General features: G+C 42.7%; 1 protein-coding gene across 1 annotated transcript in view; it reads left to right on the top strand.

The window, feature by feature from the left end:
- SLC6A19 (solute carrier family 6 member 19) overlaps positions 1–24,660 on the top strand; it is a 338,662-nt gene that overhangs the window by 133,840 nt on the left and 180,162 nt on the right. The window contains exons 4-5 of the mRNA XM_073587681.1: positions 10,721–10,902; positions 11,688–11,798. Coding sequence (XP_073443782.1) covers positions 10,721–10,902; positions 11,688–11,798 — 293 coding nt within the window. The remainder of the gene's footprint in view (positions 1–10,720; positions 10,903–11,687; positions 11,799–24,660) is intronic.

Below are 24,660 nucleotides of genomic sequence, written 5' to 3'. Positions count from 1 at the left end.
CTGCAGCAGCTGAGGTGTGTTATGATGTTCTGCAGCATTTGACGTATGCATTATGAGATTTTGCAGCAGCTGAAGTGAACTATGATGTTCTGCAGCAGTTGAGGTGTATTATCATGTTCTGCAGCAGCTGAGGTATATTATGATGTTCTGCAGCAGCTGAGGTGTATTATCAGGTTTTGCAGCAGCTGAGGTGTATGATGAGGCTCTGCAGCAGCTGAAGTGTATTATGAGGTATATATGTTGATGTATAGAAACACATACTTACACTCTTGCTAACACACATCATTATAGACTCCTCACCTCAAAGCACTCATGTGTCAGGGGGCTCTGCCTCCACTGTGGATGTGATTTAGAGATAACAAGCTCTGCCACCACTGTGGATGCTTGTGGAGATATGAAGCTCTGCCACCACTGTGGATGTGGTGTGGAGCTATGAAGCTCTGCCACCTCTGTGGATATGGTGTGGAGTAGAGATGAGCGACTTTACCTTTCTTAGGGTTGAGTCCGGTTTCATGAAACCTGACTTTCTGAAAAGTCGAGTCGATCGAAATCGGCCGACGACAGTGAAAAGTCGGGGATCCGACTGAAACACAAAACCCAATGCAAGTCAATGGAGAAGCCAAGGCAGCAGGGAGTGGAGGACAGTAAACACACCTACAGTGCCCATTTCAATACCAACAACATCAATTCTTATTACTTAAGCTTGTCAACCTTAATTTACTTTATAATAATAGTTACGCATTGAAAACTGGGGGTTATTTGGCTAAAGTTGTGGGGGGGTAGGGCTGGCTCCAGGTTTTCGTGTGCCCAGGGCGAAAGAGTGTCAGTGGGCCCCTTTAACACATACCACAATTCATGATGCTCCGATACAGCACAGAAATATAGGTATAGTACAATGAAAAATACTTTACTTCTTTCACGATATGACTGATATGTATTTTAAGTTCTACAATAGCTCAAAAAAGGGACAGTATATAACTCCATACAGTATTATGGCCTCCACATGGTGCGCCATACAGAATAATGAGCCCCATATATTTCTCCGTACAGAATAATTGGTCCCATATAATGTTCCATACAGTATATGATGAGCTCCATATAATGCAACAGTATATGATGGTCTCCATGGATGATGCTCCAGTGTGTTATGGGCCCAAATAATGCTCCATATATAATGGGCCTCATTTTTAATGCTCCAGTGTATAATGGGACCCATAGATGCTGCTCCAGTGTCTGATGTCCCCCATTTGGAATGCTCCAGTATATGATGGGCCTCATGGATGATGCTCCAGTGTATGATGGGCCCAAATAATGCTCCATATATAATGTGCCCTATTTAGAATGAACGCAGGCATGGTATGTGAAAAGAGCTCCATGGAGTAATCTGAAGTGTGGGCTGCCGCATCCTTCACTTTTTTCCAAGGAAAGGAGTTGCTCCTGACCAGAAGCCTGCACTGACGACTCAGTGCTTGTATTTTTTGAAACTTCAGAAGAGGAGGCAATAGAGCTGGAGGCTGTTTCAGCAATGTAAGGCAAAACCAGTTCCTGATGCTCTGGCTTTAAAAGCGGTTTACCTACTTTCAGAAAAAGGAACCTTACAGGCCTTCCGGAGCCAGACCATGATGCAGGCTCAACACCTCCTGCCTTAGCTGCTATTGTGCTTTTGGCACTACCAGCAGATGCACCACCACCACCATTAGTACCTGCTGGCCCCCCATGTCCACGTCTGTGGCCTCTTCCACCATACTTACTAATTTTTGTGAAAATGTACCCAAAATACCAGCAGATATATGGTACTGTATCAGAAGCGTACAGCTCTATACAGTCGAGGGATAATTGTAAATCTCCGTATATATTTCATGAGTCATACACAGACGCTCACAGGCTCAGTATGGATTACACAATAATATAAAAAGTTGAAAAAGGGTACAGTATCACTAGATACAAGATATATATATATAGTATAGTTTAAACATTCTGAATCTCCGTATATATATTTCAGGAGATTCAGAACATAAAAAGCAGTAAATGGGTAATGTATCACAAGCGTACAGCTGTATACAGTGTTGGTGTAATCTTAAATCTCCAACTATATTTCCGGAGTAACAGACAGACATTCACAGGCTCATTATGGATTACACCAGAATCAAAATAGCAAAAAAGGGTACTGTATCAGAATGGTAGAGCTGTATACAGTTTTGGGTAAATGTGAAATCTCGGTATATATTTCCGGAGTCACCCTCAGACGCTCACTCAGTCTGGATTTGACCATAATAAAAAATGTTGAAAAAAAGGTACTGGATAACAAGATAGCAAGTATATATATTATAGGGTACAATTTAAATCTCCGTATAGATATTCCCGTAGTCACCCTCAGACGCTCACTCTGTATGGATTTGACCGTAATACTAAATGTCGAACAAAGGTACTGTATAACAACATAGAAGCTGTATATAGTATAGGGTAAAATTTTTATCTCCGTATATATAGAAGGAGGAAACCACACACGCTCACTCAGTATGGATTATACCGTAATAAAAAACTTAGAGCAAAAGTACTGTATCAGCAGATATCTGGTGTATCCAGTCTAGGGTTAATTGTAAATTTCCATCTATATTTCCGGAGTCACAGACACTCACAGGCTCAGTATGGATTACACCAGAATATTAAAAGTAGAAAAAGGGAAATGTATTCAAAGCGTACACCAGTATAGATTGTTGGGGTATTTTTAAATCTTCATATATATTTCAGTCTCAGTAAGCCAGTCCAGACTCTCCGCTACTGGAATCTAGATGGATACAAGTACAGACGGAAAGTCGAGTGTTTGCAGAAATGTGGGAATTACTGATCATGGGAAAACCTCCCGGTAGATTTCGCAGAGGCGATGCAGACCCTCAATTACTTTGTCTATGGAGACAGCGAAAACGGTTATTTGTGAAGAAAGGATTGCTGTATCGCAGTAGCGTGGATCCCATCACCGCTACTCGTCTCCATCAAATTGTGATCACAGGGAGAGATGTAGACATGGTCCTCACTGCCTATCATGATGTGTCTGGTCACTTTGGAGTGTAAAAGACAGAAGCCACAGGCCGCAGGCGATTCAATTGGATTGGCACGAGAGAAGACATTGAAAAATGGTGGCAGAAATGTCACACGTCAGTGACTGGGAAAACTGTCAAGGCTGATCATAAAGCACCACTGCATCCAATTGTGAGTTGACATCCATTACAAATGATAGCCATTGATCATCTGAAGGTAGAGGACAGCAGGACAGGCCTTAGCTACATCTTAGCCATCATAGATCAGTTCACAAAATTTGTAGTGGCCGTCCCTGTGAAGGATTTAACTCCCCAGACTACACAACGGTGGAGCAGGGAGAGGTAAGTATTGCAACTTGCAAATGCTGTGGCTATGAGCAAGCAGGGGGTGCCCACTCATGGGCGATGGTACTGGCACAGGGCCTCTCATAGTACGCCGGTGTGTCTGACGGCGAGTGGGCTCCATCACCGTCAGAGACACTATATTGTACTATGAGGGGCCCTGTGCCAGTGCCGTCGGCCAAGAGTGGGCCCACCCACCTGTTCAGAGCAACGGCACTTGCCCGGGTGCGCCAGTTGGTGACCCCAGCTCTTGGGGGGTAGCCCAGTTAGGGAGGTTTAAAAAATGGCATATGTTGATGTGTAGGCTGTGCATTCAGCAGCTGCAAATGAAGGAATTTGACAAGTCCGAGGCAGAGGAGAACAAAAGCGAGCCAAATTTCTGGCAACCTATGTATCATCAAGGAAGATGGGACAAAATCCTTTGAAACCCATGCATAGTTTATTTTATGAAGGTTAGATCATCAACATTTTGGGTCGACAGATGGGTCCGTTTTTCTGTCAGGATTGATCCAGCAGCACTGAAGACTTTCAGATAGCACACTAGCAGCAGGGCAAGCGAGCTTCTGTAAGTGCCAATTCAGGCCAGGTGTCCAGTTTACAGGCCCAATAGTCAAAGGGGAATGACCTGTGAGGGAGAACATCGATATGGGAGGAGAAGTAGTTTGTAACCATAGTTGACAACTGCTGTCTCCTGTTACTTGCAATCGATGCAGTATTACCAGTCGTGTGAGCGGTACTTGAGAAATCAGTCCACAACATGATCATGAAACCCCTGTCTCCAATGCCACTTCGGCTGTGTGCACCACGAACACCTCTTCCATTTTGCACACTTCGGCTCGTGGGAGAACCAGCACCGCTGCTGTGTGCTGGGAATGCCTCAAACAAACGGTTCACCAGAGTTGCTTGTTTGTTAGCCAATATTATCTCTAGGTTCTCCTGTGGCATGATGCTGTGTAATTTGCCTTTATAGCATGGATCCAGGATGCTGGAAAACCAGTAGTCGTCATCCTTCATCATTTTGGCAATGCGGGGGTCCCTTTTTAGGATCCGCAAGGCATTATCACACATGTGGGCCAATGTTCCAGGTGTCAATGATGCACTGCGAGTGCTGGGTGGAGGAGCACTTTCTGGCAAATCCACATCCTTCCTGTCATGCACAAACCCTGTACCTGACCTTGCCACGCCAACATTTTCTCTTGCCCCCAGAGAAGCATCCTTCTCCCCAAAATAATCATCCCCCTCATCCTCCTCCTCCTCTTCTTCCTCCACCTCGTCCAGGACAGTTCCCTGACCAGACAATGGCTGACTGTCATCAAGGCTTCCCTCCTCCTCCTGTTCCTCCTCCACTGCAGACACCTGATCCTTAATGTGCGTCAAACTTTGCATGAGCAAACGCATAAGTGGGATGCTCATGCTTATGATGGCGTTGTCTGCACTTACCAGCTGTGTGCATTCCTCAAAACACTGAAGGACTTTACAGAGGTCTTTCAGCTTTGACCACTGCACAACCGACAACTCCATGTCTGCCCTCAAACTGGCTGCCCGTGTATCCTCCCACAAATGCATTACAGCCTGCCTCTGTTCGCACAGCCTCTCAACCATGTGCAGGGTGGAGTTCCACCTTGTTGCAACGTCTATGATTAGGTAGTGCTTGGGGAGGTGGAGCAATCGCTGCAGCTTCTGGATACGACTGGAGTGTACGGGCGAGCGACGGATGTGCGAGCACAGTCTTCGCACCTTTTGGAGCAAGGCTGTTAACTCCAGATAATTATTTAGGAAGCACTGCACCACCAGGTTCAAAGTGTGAGCCAGGCAAGGCATGTGTGTGAGTTTTGCAAGGGCTATGGCTGCCACAAAATTCTGGCTGTTATCACTGACTACCTTTCTTGGCTCAAGATGTAGACTGCCCAGCCATGACTCAGTTTGTTGCTGCAAGTAGTCGGCCAGTACCTCCGCGGTATGTCTGTTGCCGCTGTTCAATAGTGGGACACCTCGTGTGCAACACTGGCAGCTGCGGATGGAGTGCTCGTGCGACTGCGCTCTGTCGAAAAGCTTTCGCTTCTGGAGGAGAGGGAGGAGGGTCGAACGCCTACAGCCAAATGTTTCCTATACCGTGGGCTAGGCAGCACTGTCCCACCACCGCTGTCCCCTGTGGACCCTGCATCTACCACATTAACCCAGTGCGCAGTGATGGACACGTAACGGCCCTGGCCATGCCTACTGGACCATGCATCTGTTGTGAGGTGAACCTTTCCACTCACTGATTGCGTGCATGGACAATGCGGTCTTTCACATGCAGGTGGAGGGCAGGGATGGCTTTTCGAGAAAAGAAGTGCCAACTGGGTAGGTCATAGTGTGGGACAGCGTAGGCCATGAGCTCTCGGAAAGCTTCACTTTCAACCAAACGGAAGGGCATCATCTCTAATGAGATCAGTTTGGCAATGTAGGCGTTCAAAGCCAGTGTATGCGGATGAGAGGATGAGTACTTTCTTGTCCTACTCAGAGAATCTGCTAGGGTGATCTGGACTTGAGAGATGAATATGGGGGAACTAGTGGTGGACCGGACGGACTGAGAGGGGCTTGGTGATGGTGATGGTGTTGGCCTAGATTCAGTGTTTCGTTGCAAAACCATTGTGATTCCCTGACTGCTTTGGCCTTGCGACGACACCTCAACATTTATTGCTGGTGGTGTGCTTACTGTGGTGGTGGTCTTACAGTGGGGGAAGCGATGGAGCATTGCTGGCTACCTTCAGTCGGAGCAGGTGCACATGTGGTACCTGAGGTTTTGTAGTCTGTCCACGCTTGCAAGTGCATAGTGGTTAAATGTCTAAGCATGCAACTGGTATTCAAATTTCCGAGATTTTTCCCTCGGCTAAAGGTCCTTCCACACTTCTTACAGATAATCTTTGCCTCATCAGTAGGATTTTGGACAAAGAATTGCCACACTGAACTCTTCCTACTCTGGTATAAATTTTCAGGGCTTGCACGCTGTGCTCATTTGACCGTGTGGCCAAGCTGTCCTGCACCTCTTTTGGTTTTTGTTCCATGTTTTTGGACAGCTACAGGCTTGCCAGATATCTGCTGCTGCGATGTCGATGCCTGCTGCGGATCCTTCTCCTCATCTGAGCTATTGCCAGCGGCACCCTCTTCCCCCAATGGATGCCAATCCAGGTCAACAACTGGGTCATCTATCATCTCCTCTTCAATTTCATCTGCACCTTCCTCTGTGTCACTGGGTACGGTGGTATAGTATGCGGGAAAGGGCACTGGAGTTTCATCAGGGTCAGATTCTGACTCAGTAGACTGCAAGGGCAATGTAGTGATGTGGTGATGTACCAGCAGAATCATCTAGCAGTGGCTGTGCATCAGTGCACTCCATGTCAGATTCATCTTGGACTGGGAAATTCAGGATTTGACTGGATAACCCAGGCATGGTATGTGAATAAAAAGAGCTCCATGGAGTAATCTGAAGTGTGGGCTGCCGCATCCTTCACTTTTGGTGGGGGTGAAGGACACAAGGAAAGGTGTTTTTCCTGACCTGAACCCTGCACTGACGACTCAGTGCTTGCAGGTTTTGAAAGTTCAGAAGAGGAGGCAATAGAGCTGGTGGCTGTTTTGGCAATGTAAGCCAAAACATGTTCTTGATCCTCCGGCTATAAAAGCGGTTTTCCTACTCCCAGAAAAGGGAACCTTACAGGCCTTCTTGTGGCAGACGATGAAGCAGGCTCAAAACCTCCTGCCTTAGCTGTTATTGTGCTTTTGGCATAACCAGCAGATGCACCACCACCATCGCGGCCTCTTCCACCATACTTCCTCGTGTTTATGAAAATGTAACAAAAATACCAGCAGGTATATGGTACTGTATGAGGAGCGTACAGCTGTATAAGGTGTAGGTAAAAATGTAAATCTCTGTATATATTTCCTTAGTCACAGACGCTCTCCCAGTATGTATTTGACCGTAATCCAACCAGCAAATATACGGTACTGTATCAGAAGCGGACAGCTCTATCCGGTGTATGTATGGAAAATTTTTAATCTCCGTCTATTTTTTTACGGAGTCACACACGCTGTCTCTGTATAGATTTGACCGTCATCAAACAGCAGATATACAATACTGTTTGACAAGTGGACAGCTCTATCCGGTGTATGTATGGAAAATTTTAAATCTCCGTCTATTTTTTTACGGAGTCACACACAGATCGCATGTATTTGTCCATGATACCAGCTGGTACACGGTAGTGTGTGAGGAGCATACAGCTCTATACAGTGTATGTATGGAAAATTTTAAATCTCCATCTATTTTTTAGAGTCACACATGCTGTCTCTGCATAGATTTGACCGAAATCAAACAGCAGATATACAATACTTTTTGACAAGCGGACAGCTCTATACGGTGTATGTATGGAAATTTTTAAATCTCTTTTTTTTTTACGGAGTCACACACAGAATGTATTTGTCCGTGATACCAGCCGGTACACGGTAGTGTGTGAGGAGTGTACAGCTCTATACGGTTTATGTATGGAAAATTTTAAATCTCCGTCTATTTTTTTACGGAGTCACACACGCTGTCTCTGTATAGATTTGACCGTCATCAAACAGCAGATATACGATACTGTTTGACAAGCGGACAGCTCTATATGGTGTATGTAAAAATTGAAATGTCCATATATGTATTTATGGAGTCTCACACACACGCGCTGTCTCTGGATAGATTTGACCACAATATAAACAGCAGATATATGATACTGTTTACGAAGCGGACAGCTCTATACGGTGTATGTATGGAAAATCTAAAATCTCCATCTTTTTTTTAACACACACAGATAGCATGTATATGTCCGTCATACCAGCCGGTACACGGTAGTGTGTGAGGAGCGTACACCTCTATACGGTGTGTGAAAAAGTGACCGCTCTGTAACTGTGCAGAAAATCAGAATAAAAGTATTTTTGCTTTTAAAAAAGCAGTCTGCACAGGAGTGTGCAGTGCACACAGCAATGCAGCTATCAGGTAGCCTTATAAGGCAGCCTAATAACCACCAGCACTGCTGCACACACAAAAATCCTCCCGTCACTGCACTCTAACTGTACAGTTGAAATCGCTATCAGAAGAAGCACAGTTTTTTTTTCTTTGTTGCCTAACGCTCTCCCTATTGATAATCAGCAGCAGCAACCTCTCCCTATGCTAAGATCGACAGAAGTAACATGGCGGTCGGCGGTCAGGGCTTTTATAGCCACCGTGATGCCACACAAAGCAAGCCAATCACACGAATGCCCTTGTCTAAGATGGTGGTGGCCGCTGCCGATGTCATCGCGTTGCCCACAGTATGCGTCCTTGATAATTGGCTGAGAAAAGGTTCTGGGAGCATCATGGGAAATGCTACTTTGGCGTGCAGGTCGGTGACCTCATGGCCAACCTCACGCTATGGTCGGGTTTGATCAGCGAAACTCGACTTTAGTGAAAGTCGGCGACTTATCAATTTTACCGACCCGTTTCGCTCAACTCTAGTGGAGATATGAAGCTCTGCCACTACTGTGGATGTGATTTGGAGATATGAAGCTCTGCCACCACTGTGGATGTGGTGTGGAGATATGAAGCTCTGCCACCACTGTGGATGTGGTGTGGAGATATGAAGCTCTGCCATCACTGTGGATGTGGTGTGGAGATATGAAGCTCTGCCATCACTGTGGATGTGGTGTGGAGATATGAAGCTCTGCCACCACTGTGGATGTGGTGTAGAGATATGAAGCTCTTAACAGGAACCTTATATTAACATCATACCTGATAAAAAATTACCTTTATTATATCTAAATTGAATCAAGGCAATACCACACAGAAAAACAACCAACCGTGTTGCCTACCATGGCTATACCTATACCTATAGGGAGGCCTGATTACAAACTACCTGACAGCGGAGGCTGGCACCCTAAACACAATCAAGATTGGCGCCCCGCTCCACGACGGCTGAAACCTAGAACTCCTAGATATCCCTGAACTGGTGCTGCATGCGGCTATACAATTACCCAGGAAAGGAGCATATAGTGGTTGCCAATACAGGTAGTTAGATAGGCAACAAAGAAAAAGCATGCAAAAACGTGATATTGACACAGACAAACAATAAAGCGACAAGTGAAAAACAAATGAGTACCTAACTGTATTGTCCCCTGAATCTGAAATCCTTCCTGTCAGCGGAGGTTGGCACCCTACTGGTCAGCGGAATGGCGCCCCAGCTCCACGACGGCTATCCCTTGGGATCACTGATATAACTGATAGCCATTAACAAGGGTAGCAGGACAATACAGCAAACACATGGAAGGTCTAAATCATGCCATCAATCAATTATCAATATAAGTGGCAAAACAATAAAACTTGAAAATGACAACAGTAAATAAAAGGGTACTCAAGGTTAGTAGCTGATAAGGAAAACCTCAACGCGTTTCTCCTAACAGGATCATCAGGAGGTGGATAGTCAGATGACCGCATGAAGCACCAGTCCAGGGATACATAAGAGTTTTAGGGTTCAGCCGTCGTGGAGCGGGGGCGCCAATCTCAATTGTGTTTAGGGTGCCAGTCTCCACTGTCAGGTAGTTTGTAATCAGGCCTCTCTATAGGGCCATGGTAGGCAACACGGTTAGTTGTTTTTCTGTGTGGCATTGTCTTGATTCAGTTTAGATATAATAAAGGTAATTTTTTATCAGGTATGATGTTAACATAAGGTTCCTGTTAAGCACATTTGATTCTTTGACCTTATTCCTCCATATTTGATTTATACTTTTGAGATATGAAGCTCTGCCTCCACTGTGGATGTTGGGTGGAGTGCAGTGATTCTGCGGCTTTCCACAGATAAGGATGCAAGAAGACACTGCTTTGTTATTTCCAATGCTGGAGTGATAACAGAGGTCAGCACAAGGGCAAATTACTGACAGCCAATGAGTGTGCAGAGGGCGGTGCCAGCTCTGGTTGTCAGGTTAGATAATAACCACAGGGAGCTGTCAAGTTTGGTAGAGGCGCAGGTACACAAAGTGAGTGCAGGGAATGCAGTGAGATTCAGGAGGAACGAAAGGCAGAAACAAAAAATGTATAGGGGCATTGTGTACCATAACATATCACAGATTAGCTTGAAAAAACTTATGTTGTTACTATTTCAACTTGGCAGCAGTTGCAACCACAAGGTGGTGCAATAACCAAACCTTCCAAAAAAGAATTAGTAAAGGATTTATGGAGCGCTGAGTGTTGAAGCATAAATGTATCTATGGCTTGTAGGCCGCATGTCTGCGTGCCGCAGTGTTACGAATTCTAAATGCATTCTACTATTGAACATTTGAAAATCTTCCCATTTTAGGCTTGGAACCAGAGTGTGCGCGGAGCTCTCCTGTGGATTATTTTTGGTACAGAGAAACACTGAATGTCTCAACAAAGATTGAAGACTCAGGCACACTTCAGTGGTGGCTAGTGCTTAGTTTGGCATGCGCATGGGGTGTACTCTATGTGTGCACCATCAGAGGGATTGAAACAACAGGCAAGGTATGATAAAAAAATCATAAAACAGAATTCATGCATGCTTAATGCTGGTGGAAACAGGTACGTGATTACAGCTGATCAGAACATCAATTTATTATTTATTTATTTTTAAATAGCGCTAACATATTCTGCAGCGCTTCACAGTTTGCACACATTATCATCACTGTCCCCGATGGGGCTCACAATCTAAATTCCCTATCAGTATGTCTTTGGAATGTGGGAGGAAGCCGGAGTGCCCGGAGGAAACCCACGCAAACACGGGGAGAACATACAAACTCCTTGCAGATGTTGTTCTTGGTGGGATTTGAACCCAGGACCCCAACGCTGCAGTGCTATCCACTGAGCCATCAACACAAAAATGAATAGGAGATTCTCTTAAAAATACTCTTAAAAATACTGTGCATTCATTTTCTGACATGTTTCAGAGTGACCCGCTCAAACAGCCAGAAGAAAACGGAGTGTGAACATACCCCAACTGTTTAGAATTTACCTATAAATCTGGAAAATTTTAAAGACATCATAATAGCCCTATAAGGCTCATTCAGACTTTCATTTTTTACGTGCAAGTTTTTAGTTCTGTGTTTTGTATTAGTTGAACTAATGTGATGTAGAGAATTGATGCATACATTACCAAGCTAAGTAGAACTACCATGAGGTTTTATTACAGAGTAAAAATAAATTTGAAGGTAATTTGAGAAAATAAAAATGCAAAAATTATTGCCAACGAAAACTCAGTGTAAACAAAATAAAAATTGCTCTTTTATGACCTGACTGATCTTGTTTTTCAGGCTGTTTATGTGACATCAACACTCCCATATGTGGTCCTCACTATTTTCCTAATAAGAGGCCTAACACTGAAGGGTTCAGTAAGCGGAATTGTCTACTTATTCACTCCAGATGTAAGTACAGCTATTATGCTACGAACACTCTTTGTTAACATGATCTCAAAATAATTTTTTTTTTTAGTTTTGTCTATTTCTGTAGGTGAAGATGTTTACAACTTTAAACTTCAGGCTATGTTATTCTCAAAAATAATATTTAATGAATCGTTCTGCTTGGTATACAGTACTATGGTCCTGAATAAATATCCAAACAGGGACAACTTCGGCATGGAGTTTGCATGTGTTTCCTGTATTTGCCTAGCTTGTCCAGGTCCTCCAGTTTCCATGCATACTTCAAATATGTGGCTGTAAACATCTCATCACCTCACTGGCTTTTTATGTCCTAATGTAGAGTATATGCCACTTTCCAGTAGTCCTCATTCAGAAGTCTGTTTTTCATGTACGTGTTCTATCTGTCTTTTTCTCAGACAAAACACATACTCAATAAAGGGAATCTGTCAGCAGGTTTTTCCTATGTACTCTGAGTTAGGGGTTAAAACATGTAATTCAGTGATGTTATTAGGCTATGCGTTGTTTACTTACAATGAAGGATTTATCACCGGGACATTATCATTGCTCAGACTCCGCCCCCTCCTCTGATAAGCAGCTCACTGTCAATAGACAATGTACATAGGAGCCTGCTGTGGGGTGAGCTAGCTTTCTCAGCTTTGCTTCATGCTGCATCTAAGAACTCTGACGTCTGATTGTGTCACAACTGCTGCACCCAGTAATCTGTGATACATCGTTGTAATCAGAGTCTCTGCCCTTACATTATGCTGCTCTCAGATGAGGTAACAAAAACCTGGTGACAGATAACCTTTAAAGTTTATGGTACTATTCACATGTCTGTGTTTTATTGTTGCTATTTACTTGTCCGTGTGTCTGCAAAAACAATCAAAGATACATTTTTATTTTTTATTGGAGTCATGGATCAAAATTACCAATAAAAGAGAACCTTTGTAACTTATTTATCAATATGTGACAATCACTGATGACACACTGATGGTAAAAACTGATACTGACTAAATATTGCTGAAACTCTGATCCAAAGCACTAATGGACACTGTTTTTTGCGTACATGAAAAATCATGGCCATTTGAATGAGCCCTTAGGACGTAAAAAGAAAGTGTATCTCTGGAGCTATTGCTGCCTAACAGTGTTCATTTCCACCAGCTAGGAAAGATATAGTAGAGTGAATTGAGCGTTGTCAGTGTTTATAGTAGCTCAATAGTGTATGCCACAGTTAATAGCAACCACTGCATGTAAGAGTGGGGCAAAGGGAGATTGCTCCCTCTGTTACTCTATCAACAGCTGCATGTTATATTCACCACTTTACCAATATCTAGCGTAAGAGAGACAAAAGTATCATCGACTTTAACACTATTTAGAAGATTATATATAAGGTATATATATTTTAAAAAGAAAAACAATACTCTATTAAATTAAATGATATGTCCAAAAATAGTTGTTTAACCAAGAAGGTATACAAGATAGCAATAGTAGAGAGACCCTAGAATTTGTCTGATGTATTCCTACCTTGCTGAGGAGGTTAGCACCCTACACCTGCGCAATGGCACCCGCCGCTCGGACATAGACTCTCCCTATCTGACCCTATTAGGCGGACACGTGGACCCTCTGGTTACCCGAACTTGCCTCCCTCAGGTGATGTGTCTGTGCTAACTTTATTTCCATACTTTAACTTAATAATGAGATGTATGTGTTACCATCTATAGCATGTATCCTCATTGCCTGAATAGACCTTATAATATAATACATTGCCCTATATGTGGATATATTCCTAGATTTTTCAAGCAATCATCATGTGTTGTTTATAATTGGCATTCATGGTCTGCTACATTCTTTCATACATATTTTGTGGTTGTTAATTGGCGATTCAGCATGTTTTATTGCTTCTTGCCCCTCCATGAATAAAGCAATTTTATATTATACTAGTTGACCTATGGTTGTCTTTTGGATTTTATCCCCCCTTCCCCTCATGTATTTGATTTGACAACTGGTCATTTTATAGTCCATGGTATTTATTTACTCGAGAATATAATTTTGGGATAACATGTGGCCTTATTTATTCTCTCAAATAATTTATTTACCAATGATCGCCACTTTTTTACTTTACTATACTTTAAGGAAAGAAGGCAGAGTCAGAAAGAAACAAATAGTAATCTTAGTACCAATAAAAAGGGATAATCTATGATACCATTCTATCTTATCAGATCTGTTGAAAAAGCTAAATTTTTAAATTCACCCAAAACACACAATATTTATTTTATTATAATATTATTATATTATATATTAATACTTATATAATCTTCTAAATAGATTTTAAGTTGATGATACCAATTCTGCATTCTAATTGCCGGGTGACAATCGGTGCTATGGAAACCGGAGACACTGAAGAACATGATAATGCCCCTTACTACATGAATAGTTCAGGGTATTATCAGGCTATGTGCCCACATTGCAGAAATGCTGCGGAATTGTCAGCAGCATTTCCGCAAATCCCCACTGCTTGGAAAAGTGATTGACAGGTTGGTCTCACTAGTGAAGCATCAATAGTAAAAGATAGAATGCTAAAAATAATAAAAGATAGAGACCACTATGTCATCAGTGGTCATTTGCGCAATGCATCCCTGGGAACGGATGTTGCCGCCAACGCCAATGAGGACCAGAAGAACTCAGGGGGTCGCCAGAGGGTATGTATATCCCTATTTTTTATTTTAATTCTATTTTTTACACAAATATGGTACCCAGGGCATGGAGGAAAGTCTCCTCTCCACCAGACCCTGGGTATCATCCGCAATGAAGCGTTCACTTTACGCATGGTGGGCATAGCCACTATGGTACAGTAAAGGGTGTTTTACTGGATGGGAGATACATTTGTCCCAGCAGATTAACCCCTTAACCCCCAAGGTTGGTTTGCACGTTCATGACCAGGCCAATTCTTACAATTCTGACCACTGTCCCTTTATGAGGTAATAACTCTGAAACGCTTCCATGGATGCCGGTGATTCTGACATTCTTTTCTCGTGATCTATTGTACTTCATGTTAGTGGTAAAATTTCATTCAAATAACTTGCGTTTATTTGTGAAAAAAATGGAAATTTGGCGAAAATTTTTAAAATTTCGCAATTTTCCAACTTTGAATTTTTATGCCCTTAAATCAGAGATACGGCACACAAAAAACTTGATAAGTAACATTTCCCACATGTTTAGTTTACATCAGCACAATTTTGGAACCAAAATTTTTTTTTGTTAGGAAGTTATAAGGGTTAAAAGTTGACCAGTGATTTCTCATTTTTGCAACACCATTTTATTTTTACGGACCACATCACATTTGAAGCCACTTTGAGGGGTCTATATGATAGAAAATACCCCAAAGTGACACCATTCTAAAAACTGCACCCTTTAAGGTGCTCAAAATCACATTCAAGAAGTTTACTAACCCTTCAGGTGCGTCACAGGAATTTTTTGAATATTTAAAAAAAAAAAAAATGAACATTTAACTTTTTTTCACAAAAAAATACTTCAGATTCAATTTTTTTATTTTACCAAGGGTAACAGGAGAAATTGGACTGCAAAAGTTATTGTGCAATTTGTCCTGAGTAAGCTGATACCTGATATGTGGGGGGAACCACTGTTTCGGCGCATGGCAGAGCTCAGAAGGGAAGGAGCGCCGTTTGACTTTTTCAATGCAAAATTGGCTGGAATTCTGATCGGACGCCATGTCACGTTTGGAGAGCCCCTGATGTACCTAAACAGTGGAAACCCCCCCACAAGTGACCCCATTTTGGAAACTAGACCCCCCACGGAACTTGTCTAGATATGTGGTGAGAACTTTGAACCCTCAAGGGCTTCACAGAAGTTTACAACGTACAGCGGTACAATTAAAAAATCATATTTTTTCCACAAAAATGATCTTTTCACCCTCAATTCTTATTTTTCCAAGGGTAACAGGACCATAAAACTTAATGTAAAATTTGTCCTGAGTACGCTGATACCCCACATGTGGGGGTAAACCACTATTTGGGCACATGGCAGAGCTCGGAAGGGAAGCAGCGCCATTTGACGTTTTTGGCTGGAATTGAGATCGGACACCATGTCGCGTTTGGAAAGCCCCTGATGTACCAAAACAGTGAAAACCCCCAACAAATGACACCATTTTGGAAACTAGACCCCTAAGGAACTTATCTAGATGTGTAGTGAGCACTTTGAACCCCCCGTGCATCACAGAAGTTTATAACGCCCGGGCGTGAAAATAAAAAAATCGTATTTTTTCCACAAACATGATCTTTTAGTCACCAATTTTTTTTATTTTCCCAAGGGTACCAGGAGAAATTGGACCCCAAAAGTTGTTGTCCAATTTGTCCTGAGTACGATGATACCCAATATGTTGGAGAAAACTACTGTATGTGCACACATCAGGGCTTGGAAGGGAAGTAGTGACATTTTGGATTGCAGACTTTGATGGAATGGTCTGCGGGTTTCATGTTGCTTTTGGAGAGCCCCTGATGTACCTAAACAGTGGAAACCCCCCACAAGTGACCCATTTTGGAAACTAGACCCCCTAAGCAACTTATCTAGATGTGTGGTGAGCACTTTGAACCCCCAGTGCTTCACAGAAGTTTATAACGACTGGGCGTGAAAATAAAAAAAATCGTATTTTTTCAACAAACATGATCTTTTAGTCCCCAATTTTTTTTATTTTCCCAAGGGTAACAGGAGAAATTGGACCCCAAAAGTTGTTGTCCAATTTGTCCTGAGTACGCTGATGCCCCATATGTGGGAGAAAACTACTGTATGGGCACACGTCGGGGCTCGAAAGGGAAGTAGTGACGTTTTGGAATGCAGACTTTGATGGAATGCTCTGCGGGTATCATGTTGCATTTGGAGAGCCCCTAATGTACCTAAACAGTGGAAACCCCCCATAAATGACACCATTTTGGAAACTAGACCCCCCACGGAACTTATCAAGATGTGGGGTGAGCACTTTGAACCTCCAAGTGCTTCACAGAAGTTTATAACGCCCGGGCGTGAAAAAAAAAATCATTTTTTTCCACAAAAATGATATTTTTGCCCCAATTTTTTATTTTCCTAAGGGTAACAGGAGAAATTGGACCCCAAAAGTTGTTTTGCAATTTGTCCTGAGTATGCTGATACCCTATATGTGGGGGTAAAACACTGTTTGGGCGCATGGCAGAGCTTGGAAGGGAAGGAGCACCATTTGACTTTTTCAACGCAGAATTGGCTGGAATTGAGATCAGATGCCATGTTGCGTTTGGAGAGCCCCTGATGTGCCCAAACAGTGGAAGCCCCCCAATTATAACTCCAATCCTAACCCCAACACAACCCTAATCTCAGCCCTAACCCTAACCCTAGTCCTTGCCCTAACCCTAATGGGAAAATGGAAATAAATACATTTTCTTTTAATTTTATTATTTTTCCCTAACTAAGGGGGTGATAACGGGGGGTTTGATTTACTATTTATAGCAGGTTTTTATTTTTGGCAGTTGTCACACGCTAAGCGACGCTTTTTATTGTAAAAATATTTTTTGCATCACCACATATTGAGAGCTATAATTTTTCCATATTTTGACCCACGGAGTCATGTGAGGTCTATTTTTTTGCAGGACGAGTTGATGTTTTTATTGGTATCATTTTCGGGCACGTGACATCTTTTGATCGCTTTTTATTCCGATTTTTGGGACGCAGAATGAACAAAAACCAGCGCTTCATGAATTACTTTTGGGGGGTGCGTTTATACCATCCCGCCTGCGGTAAAATTGATAAAGCCCTTTTATTCTTTGGGTCAGTACGGTTACAGTGATACCTCATTTCATTTTTATTTTTTTAATGTTTTGGCGCTTTTATGCAATGAAAACAATTTTATATAAAAAATAATTATTTTTGCATTGCTTTATTCTGCGAGCTATAACTTTTTTATTTTTTTGCTGATGATGCTGTATGGTGGCTCGTTTTTTGCGGGACAAGATGTTTTCAGCGGTACCATGGATATTTATATGCATCTTTTTGATCGCGCGTTATTGCACTTTTTTGTTTGGTGGTATGATAATAAATCATTATTTTTTGCTTAGTCTTTTTATTTTTATTTTTTAAGGGGTTCGCTAGAGGGGTTAACTAGTGGGACAGTTTTATAGGGCGGGTCATTACGGACGCGGCGATACCAAATATGTGTACTTTCATTGTTTTTTTTTTTTTATTTCCAAAAAATGAATTTATTAGGGAACTTTTTTTTTATTTATTTAGCGATTTTTTTTTTTAAATTATTTTGTCACCTTTTTTTTTTTTTTGCTTTATTACATTGTCCCAGGGGGACAGCGATCTGTCACAGGCACTGCACAGGCTTTCCTCATGCCTGCGCTTTGCAGGCACTGAGGAAGCCAGCTCCCTGCAGGCCCTCGAAGGTCCCCATCGCCATCTTGGATTCAGGGACCTGCAGGGATGGAGCCCCCTGCAGCAGCGCTGCACATTGCGCTGCTGTGGGGGGCTCAGGGAAGCATGGAGGGAGCACCCTCCCTGTCGATGCTTCCCTTTAACCCCCGGTACACCGCGAACGTGTTTGATCGCTGTGTGCAAGGGGTTAACGTGTCAGGGGCGGTCCGTGACCGCCCCTGACACATTGTGCCGGGTGTCAGCTGTGATAATCAGCTGACACCCGCCCGCGATCAGCAGCACTCACCACGTGGGCGCCGCTGATCGCTGTGACGTACTATCCTGTCCCTGGGAATTAAGTCCCAGGGCACATGGACGGGATAGTACGTCAGATGACAGAAAGGCTTTAATGTTTGGCCGTTTTTTTCCCTAAAGACAGGACCTGCGATTATGTCATGGTCACGTGATCAGCCCATGTGATGTCTACCTCACTTGTGGGAGGGGTTATGGGCTATGTAATGGAGGTTGGTATTTGGCACATGGTGAGTGTGTGTCTGGAAGTTACAGGAACTTGACTGGACTTAGCCTGAACTTGTACACAGGACCCCCATGCTGCAGGACTATAGCAGCAAGACTCTCAACAACCCTAGGAATGGCACCTGGCAGATGCCGCGGACCTGGCAGCCGCTTAGTTAAGCCCGTCCCATGCAAGGGGTGAGTCTGGGGCCATTGGTTCTCCAAACTGGAGAACATTTATGTTTTTCCTTACTTTCTGTTAATCTGCTGTTTGCAACGTGACATTAAACCACTGAAATTGGACTTTAAGCCTGTGTGTTGTCTCGTTACTGCAGCCCTGCCATTACCTACCAGAACGAATTCCTACACCACATGCGTAAAGTGAGCGTTTCAATGCAATCCAATCCTATGGTGGCAGAATTGCCACAATTCCGCAGAATTAATTGACATGCTGTGGATTTGCAATTCCGCAGCGGGAAAATCCGCAGCGTGGGCACAGCAACTGCGGAATCCCATAGGATTGCATGGGAATGCGTTTTTTAAGCATTTCCGCAGCGGCAAAAACGTGGCAGAAACGCTTAAAAATGCAACGTGGGCACGCAGCTTCAGTGTGTTCAAAGAATTACATACTCAAGTCTGCTTGTAAAACTAATAAATATCGTAAAAAAAAAAGTTTTTAAGTGTTATTAATTGGGTTTTGTGTGGACCCGGATTACGCATGTCTTTATTTATTCTGCAAGGAGAATGCAAAACAGTAAAATACAAAAAACAATGCCGGAATTACATCTATCTTCATTAGTGATGAGCGAATATACTCGTTGCTCGAGGTTTTCTGAGCATGCTCGGGTTTCTTCTGAGTATTTTGGCGTGCTCGGAGATTTAGTTTTCGCCATCTCAGCTGCATGATTTGCGGCTGCTGGGCAAATCATGCAGCTGAGATGATGAAATCTAAATCTCCGAGCACACCAAAATACTCGGAGGTCACCTAAGCATGCTCAGAAAAACCCGAGCAACGAGTATACTCGCTCATCACTAATGAAGATAGATGTAATTCCGGCATTGTTTTTTGTATTTTACTGTTTTGCATTCTCCTTGCAGAATAAACAATGGTGTCATTAAAAATGTCAGCTCGGCACGCAAAAAGTAAGCCCTCACTCAACCCGAGATCACAAAAACTGGAGACACTACGGATATCAGAATATGACGCAATAATTTTTTATTTTTTGAACAAAGTTTGGAATTTTTTTTTCACCACTTAGATAAAAAAAGAACCTAGACATGTTTGGTGTCTATGAATTTGTAATGACCTGGAGAATCATAATGGCAGGTCAGTTTTAGCATTTAGTGAACCTAATAAAAAAGCCAAATAAAAAAACTAGTGTGGGATTGCACTTTTTTTGCAGTTTCACTGCACTTGGAATTTTTTTCCCATTTTCTAGTACATGGCATGACAAAATCAATAGTGTCGTTCAAAAGTACAATTCGTCCCGCAAAAAACAAGCCCTCACACGGCCATATTGATGGAAAGGTATAAAAGTTATGGCTCTGGGAAAAAGGGGAGAGAAAAAAGAAAACGCAAAACCAAAAAAAGCTCGGGGTTAAGGGGTTAAAGTGTTTTTTAAATTTAGAAATAGTAAAAGATGTTAAACTTGTGGAATAGCTATCGTATTGGCCTGTGCAAAGAAGTGGCATATTTTTTAAACCAAAAAGTTAGTTGGATTAAAAAAAAATAACTGCTTTTCAGTTATTCCACCTTCCAAAAAGTGTAATAAAAAGTCATCTGTATCTCAAAATGGGACTAATGAGGACTGCATCTTGTCAAACACAAAAAAGTCATCATATATCTCCATAGCCAGAAAATTAACAAATTATTGTATTAAGAGTATAAAAGTAATAACTCATAACTAAACTATATATATATTTTGTACTGCCATGGTTGTGTTGATCCACAAAATAAAGTTACACTTTATTTGTGCAGCAAATGAAATGTGTAAAATAGAAAAATCTAAAAAAACACAAAAGTAGAATTGGTGTGTTTTTTTTTTTTCTTTTTCTTCTTCTAAAGACTAATAAATAAAAGTTAGGTATTAGGTTGTGCGTAGCCCAAAATTGAGCCATGGGCAAATACAACTCATCCCACTAGAAACAAGCCATCATAAAGTTGTGTGTACAAAAAAATGTAATGGCTCTTTGAATGGGAGAGTAGAAAAAAAACAAAAAATATGTGAACATTAAGGGCAAATTAGGCTTGGTCCTTAAGGGGTTAATTAATTTCTTATGAAATTGACCCGAGTGTGTCTGAAATTAGAATGTGAGCCCTACACTGGAAGTGGATCGATGTGCACGTCAAAATGTCCACATCGCTGTGGAATACATCAGCACTATGGAAGTAACTGGAATAAAATAAGCAGATGAGACATGAGTTACAAATCTGAAAATCTGCAATATTTTTTCCTGCTACTCGTGGATAGGATGTTTAAAGGGAATCTGTCGCCACTTTTTTGCCACCCCATCTCAGAGCATAATGTAGAGGCAGGGACCCTGATTCCAGCGATGTGTCACTTACTGGGCTCCTTGCTGTGGTTTTGATAAAATTACTGTTTTAACAGCAAACAGCAGAAGAATAGCACTAGAAGGCTAGTAAAGCTCCTGCCAGGTAGTGAAGCATTCATGAGCTCTCTATAACCCCGCCACCACTGATTGGCAGCGTCCCCTGTATACTGTACATGGGCAGAAGACTGCCAAATAGTGGTGTTATTGGAGTTATACAGAGTGCAACATTCAGAGAACTGCAGCAAATAAAACAGTGATTTTATCAAAATGACAGCAAGCATCTCAGTAAGAGACAAGTCGCTACAATCAGTCTCTCTGCTCTCACATCATGCTGCTCTTACATCATGTTGCTCTTAGATGGGGTAGCAAAAACCTGATGACAGTTTCCCTTTAATACCTAATCTATACTGCAATATACTGCAAAATCTGCTATAGAGAGGCACAGAAAATAGATAAGTGGATTTTCCATGAATTATCTGCTGTGTATATATATACATAGAGTGGAGAATAGGAGAACAGCGGAGCATATAAAATAGCAAGAATTTTATTAGTATCATAATAGTGACATCATATCAAAAAGTAGTACAAAATGAGTACAAAAATTTCATAATAATCGATACACTAAGGAAAAAGGGAGAAAATGAGGGTAGGTATCTCACAGTTCAGTGTCAGCACAAGAAATATACATATAAAGGCACATATAAACCCCCAATAAAATGAGTAGTATGTAAATGTCCCTAAAGAAAAATAGGACATGTATGTAGTATCACAGAATGGGGGTAAAATGGCCTCGGTGTTGGAGCCCACACTGTGCTCAGAATAAAAACCATAGAAAAAAGACCCCAAAGCATCGGTGTGCCATACCCATAAGATAATTGCAACAGGTCCCGGCAGTTGGCTGCCCAACGCAGTTAAATGTGACCCATATGGGAATGATTATGGTGCAGAACGGTGCTTACCTATAAGGATCAGGTATGGGACACCAGGATGGATCGGTAGGAGACCCCCGACGTGCGTTTCGCCCAGCGTCAACCAGCTTTCTCAAGGGGATGTGATGAGACAAACGCCAGAATGACCTTCATATCTCATTGGTGGTAAGTCAGGTGACTAAGTCACGTGGGTCCTATGGACCAATGGCAGCGGGTGTAGGCGGCGCATATGCCGAGGAGGCGTCAAGTCCAGCTTTCATCCCGGCGTCTCCTTCTCATCCCACGGAGACTGGGGGCGGGGCGCAAGTCCCGGGCCAGAGTCACGTGAGAGGGGAGGTGCCAGACACCGCTCAGAAGCAGGAACACTGAGGCCACAATCGCCTACATGCGCGCAGCTGCTGAAAACACATATCATGTGTATATCACTGTCAAAGGCATATAATTGGAATAGTCCTCAGAACACCCAATTATTTCCAACCCAAGCAAATACAGACAATACAAGCAGTAAAACAATACAAAAAATGATACAGGCCACATGTAGAAATATAAATATATGCAATAAGATGATGTTATTTAGAGGATATCTTGAAGGTACCAGATCTTCCATCAGGGAGCAGGAAATCTGCTACTATGTCACTTTAAATTAAAACATAACTATGATGCAGCCTCCTTACGGTTTAGAGGGATTGAGAAGGTTCACCTTGGTGTCAGAGGGGGCGACTATAAGAAACTCCTAGCCCAACGAGAAGCAGGATAGACAGTACGCCTTAACACTATGACTCCTCATGGCCTGAACGAGTCACTTAGTTTTTCCTCTTTTTGTAGTAGGGCTTATCTGATTTTTTGGTTAGGTTGTATATCACGATTGCTTGCGGTCATCTACCTTATGTGGTATATATGGCCTCCCCTTTTGCTTTGGCTGGATCTGGTTTTATTTCTTTTCTTCATGTTTTTAATTACTTGTCGTTTTTGTCTATTTTAGTTATTCTATATACGCCTACCTTCCCTTCATATCCTTATTTCCTGCTCCCTGATGGAAGATCTGGCACCTTCAGGATATCCTCTAAATATCTTCTTATTGCATATATTTATGCTATATATATATATATATATATATATATATTTCTACATGTGGCCTGTATCACTTTTCGTATGGGTTTACTGCTTGTATTGTCTGTATTTGCTTGTGTTGGAAATAATCGGGTGTTCTGTTCTGAGGACTATTCCAATTATATGCCTTCGTCAGTGATATACAGTACACATAATATGTGTTTTCAGCAGCTACGCGCATGTGGGTGATTGTGGCCTCAGTGTTCCTGCTTCTGAGCGGTGTCTGGCACCTCCCCTCTCACGTGACTCCGGCCCAGGACTTGTGCCCCGCCCCCGGTCTCCGTAGGATGAGAAGGAGACGCCGAGATGAAAGCTGGACTTGGCGCCTCCTCGGCATATGCGCTGCCTACACCTGCTGCCATTGGTCCATAGGACCCATGTGACTTAGTCACCTGACTGACCACACAACTAGCAGCAGCCATGGAGCGTACCTACGGTGATCCTAGACCAGGAGTGGGGAACGTCAGGCCCCATGGCCATTTACGGCCCTCGATGACCTTTTATCAGGCCCCCGAGCAGATTCTCAGGGACTGCATTCTTGGGCAGGGAGCTGTATTTTAATTGCCACAAGCTCATTAATTTCTTCTTGCTCAGTTAGCGCACACACACGCAGTGTTCCCTATTGAATATTGAAGGGCATGCAATGAAAGATTAAGTCATGAAACCAGTGCCAGGGTCAGGATGTACTTTGTGGGCGGAGTTTGTACGCCCCCCAAAGGATGGTATAAATATCCAAATGACCCTTGGCAGAAAAAAGATTCCCCACCCCTGTCCTAGACGCTTCACCACAGCCGGAGAACTACATAAGCCTGAAGCAAGAAAAGGGGAAAAATAACTGCCCCAGAGCAGACCCCAAAGGAAAGACAGCCCCCACGCATGTACTGATGGTGAAACAAGATGAAAGCACAAACACAGGCAGGAAAATAGGCTGTGCAAACGATGGGGCCCAAACTAACTAGAAAGGATAGGAAAGGAAAGACACTGTCTGCAATCTGCAAAAAACCCTACAAAAATAATGTCCAACACTTCTGATAGCAAAATTAACTCTGAAGTCACTAGACTTCTCCCACTATATCAGCACTCTGAAATATTCTGAGACAGAGCAAAAAGAGACCAATCTAACAAGGGACAAAAAGCAAATTGGCAAATACAGGTAAATATGAGTGGAAATTCAGCACAGCCCCAGCCAGGCCTGGCTGACCACACAAAAAACTGAATAGACCAACAAAATCAAGTGTGAACATTAGCAGAAAAACTTAGCTTTAGATGACTGGAACAGAGCTGAAAACCAAGACCTGACAAGCCAGAAGGAATCACCAGCACCAGAATAGGGAATCGGCTGTCTTAAGTCCAGTCTGAGATTC

Source organism: Dendrobates tinctorius, unplaced genomic scaffold (assembly GCF_039654945.1).
Source record: "Dendrobates tinctorius isolate UK_male_01 unplaced genomic scaffold, ASM3965494v1 ptg000102l, whole genome shotgun sequence".
NCBI classification, from domain to species: Eukaryota; Metazoa; Chordata; class Amphibia; order Anura; family Dendrobatidae; genus Dendrobates; species Dendrobates tinctorius.
The sequence above is the reverse complement of the archived record's forward strand: the minus strand, read 5'-3'. Positions and strand labels throughout refer to the sequence as shown.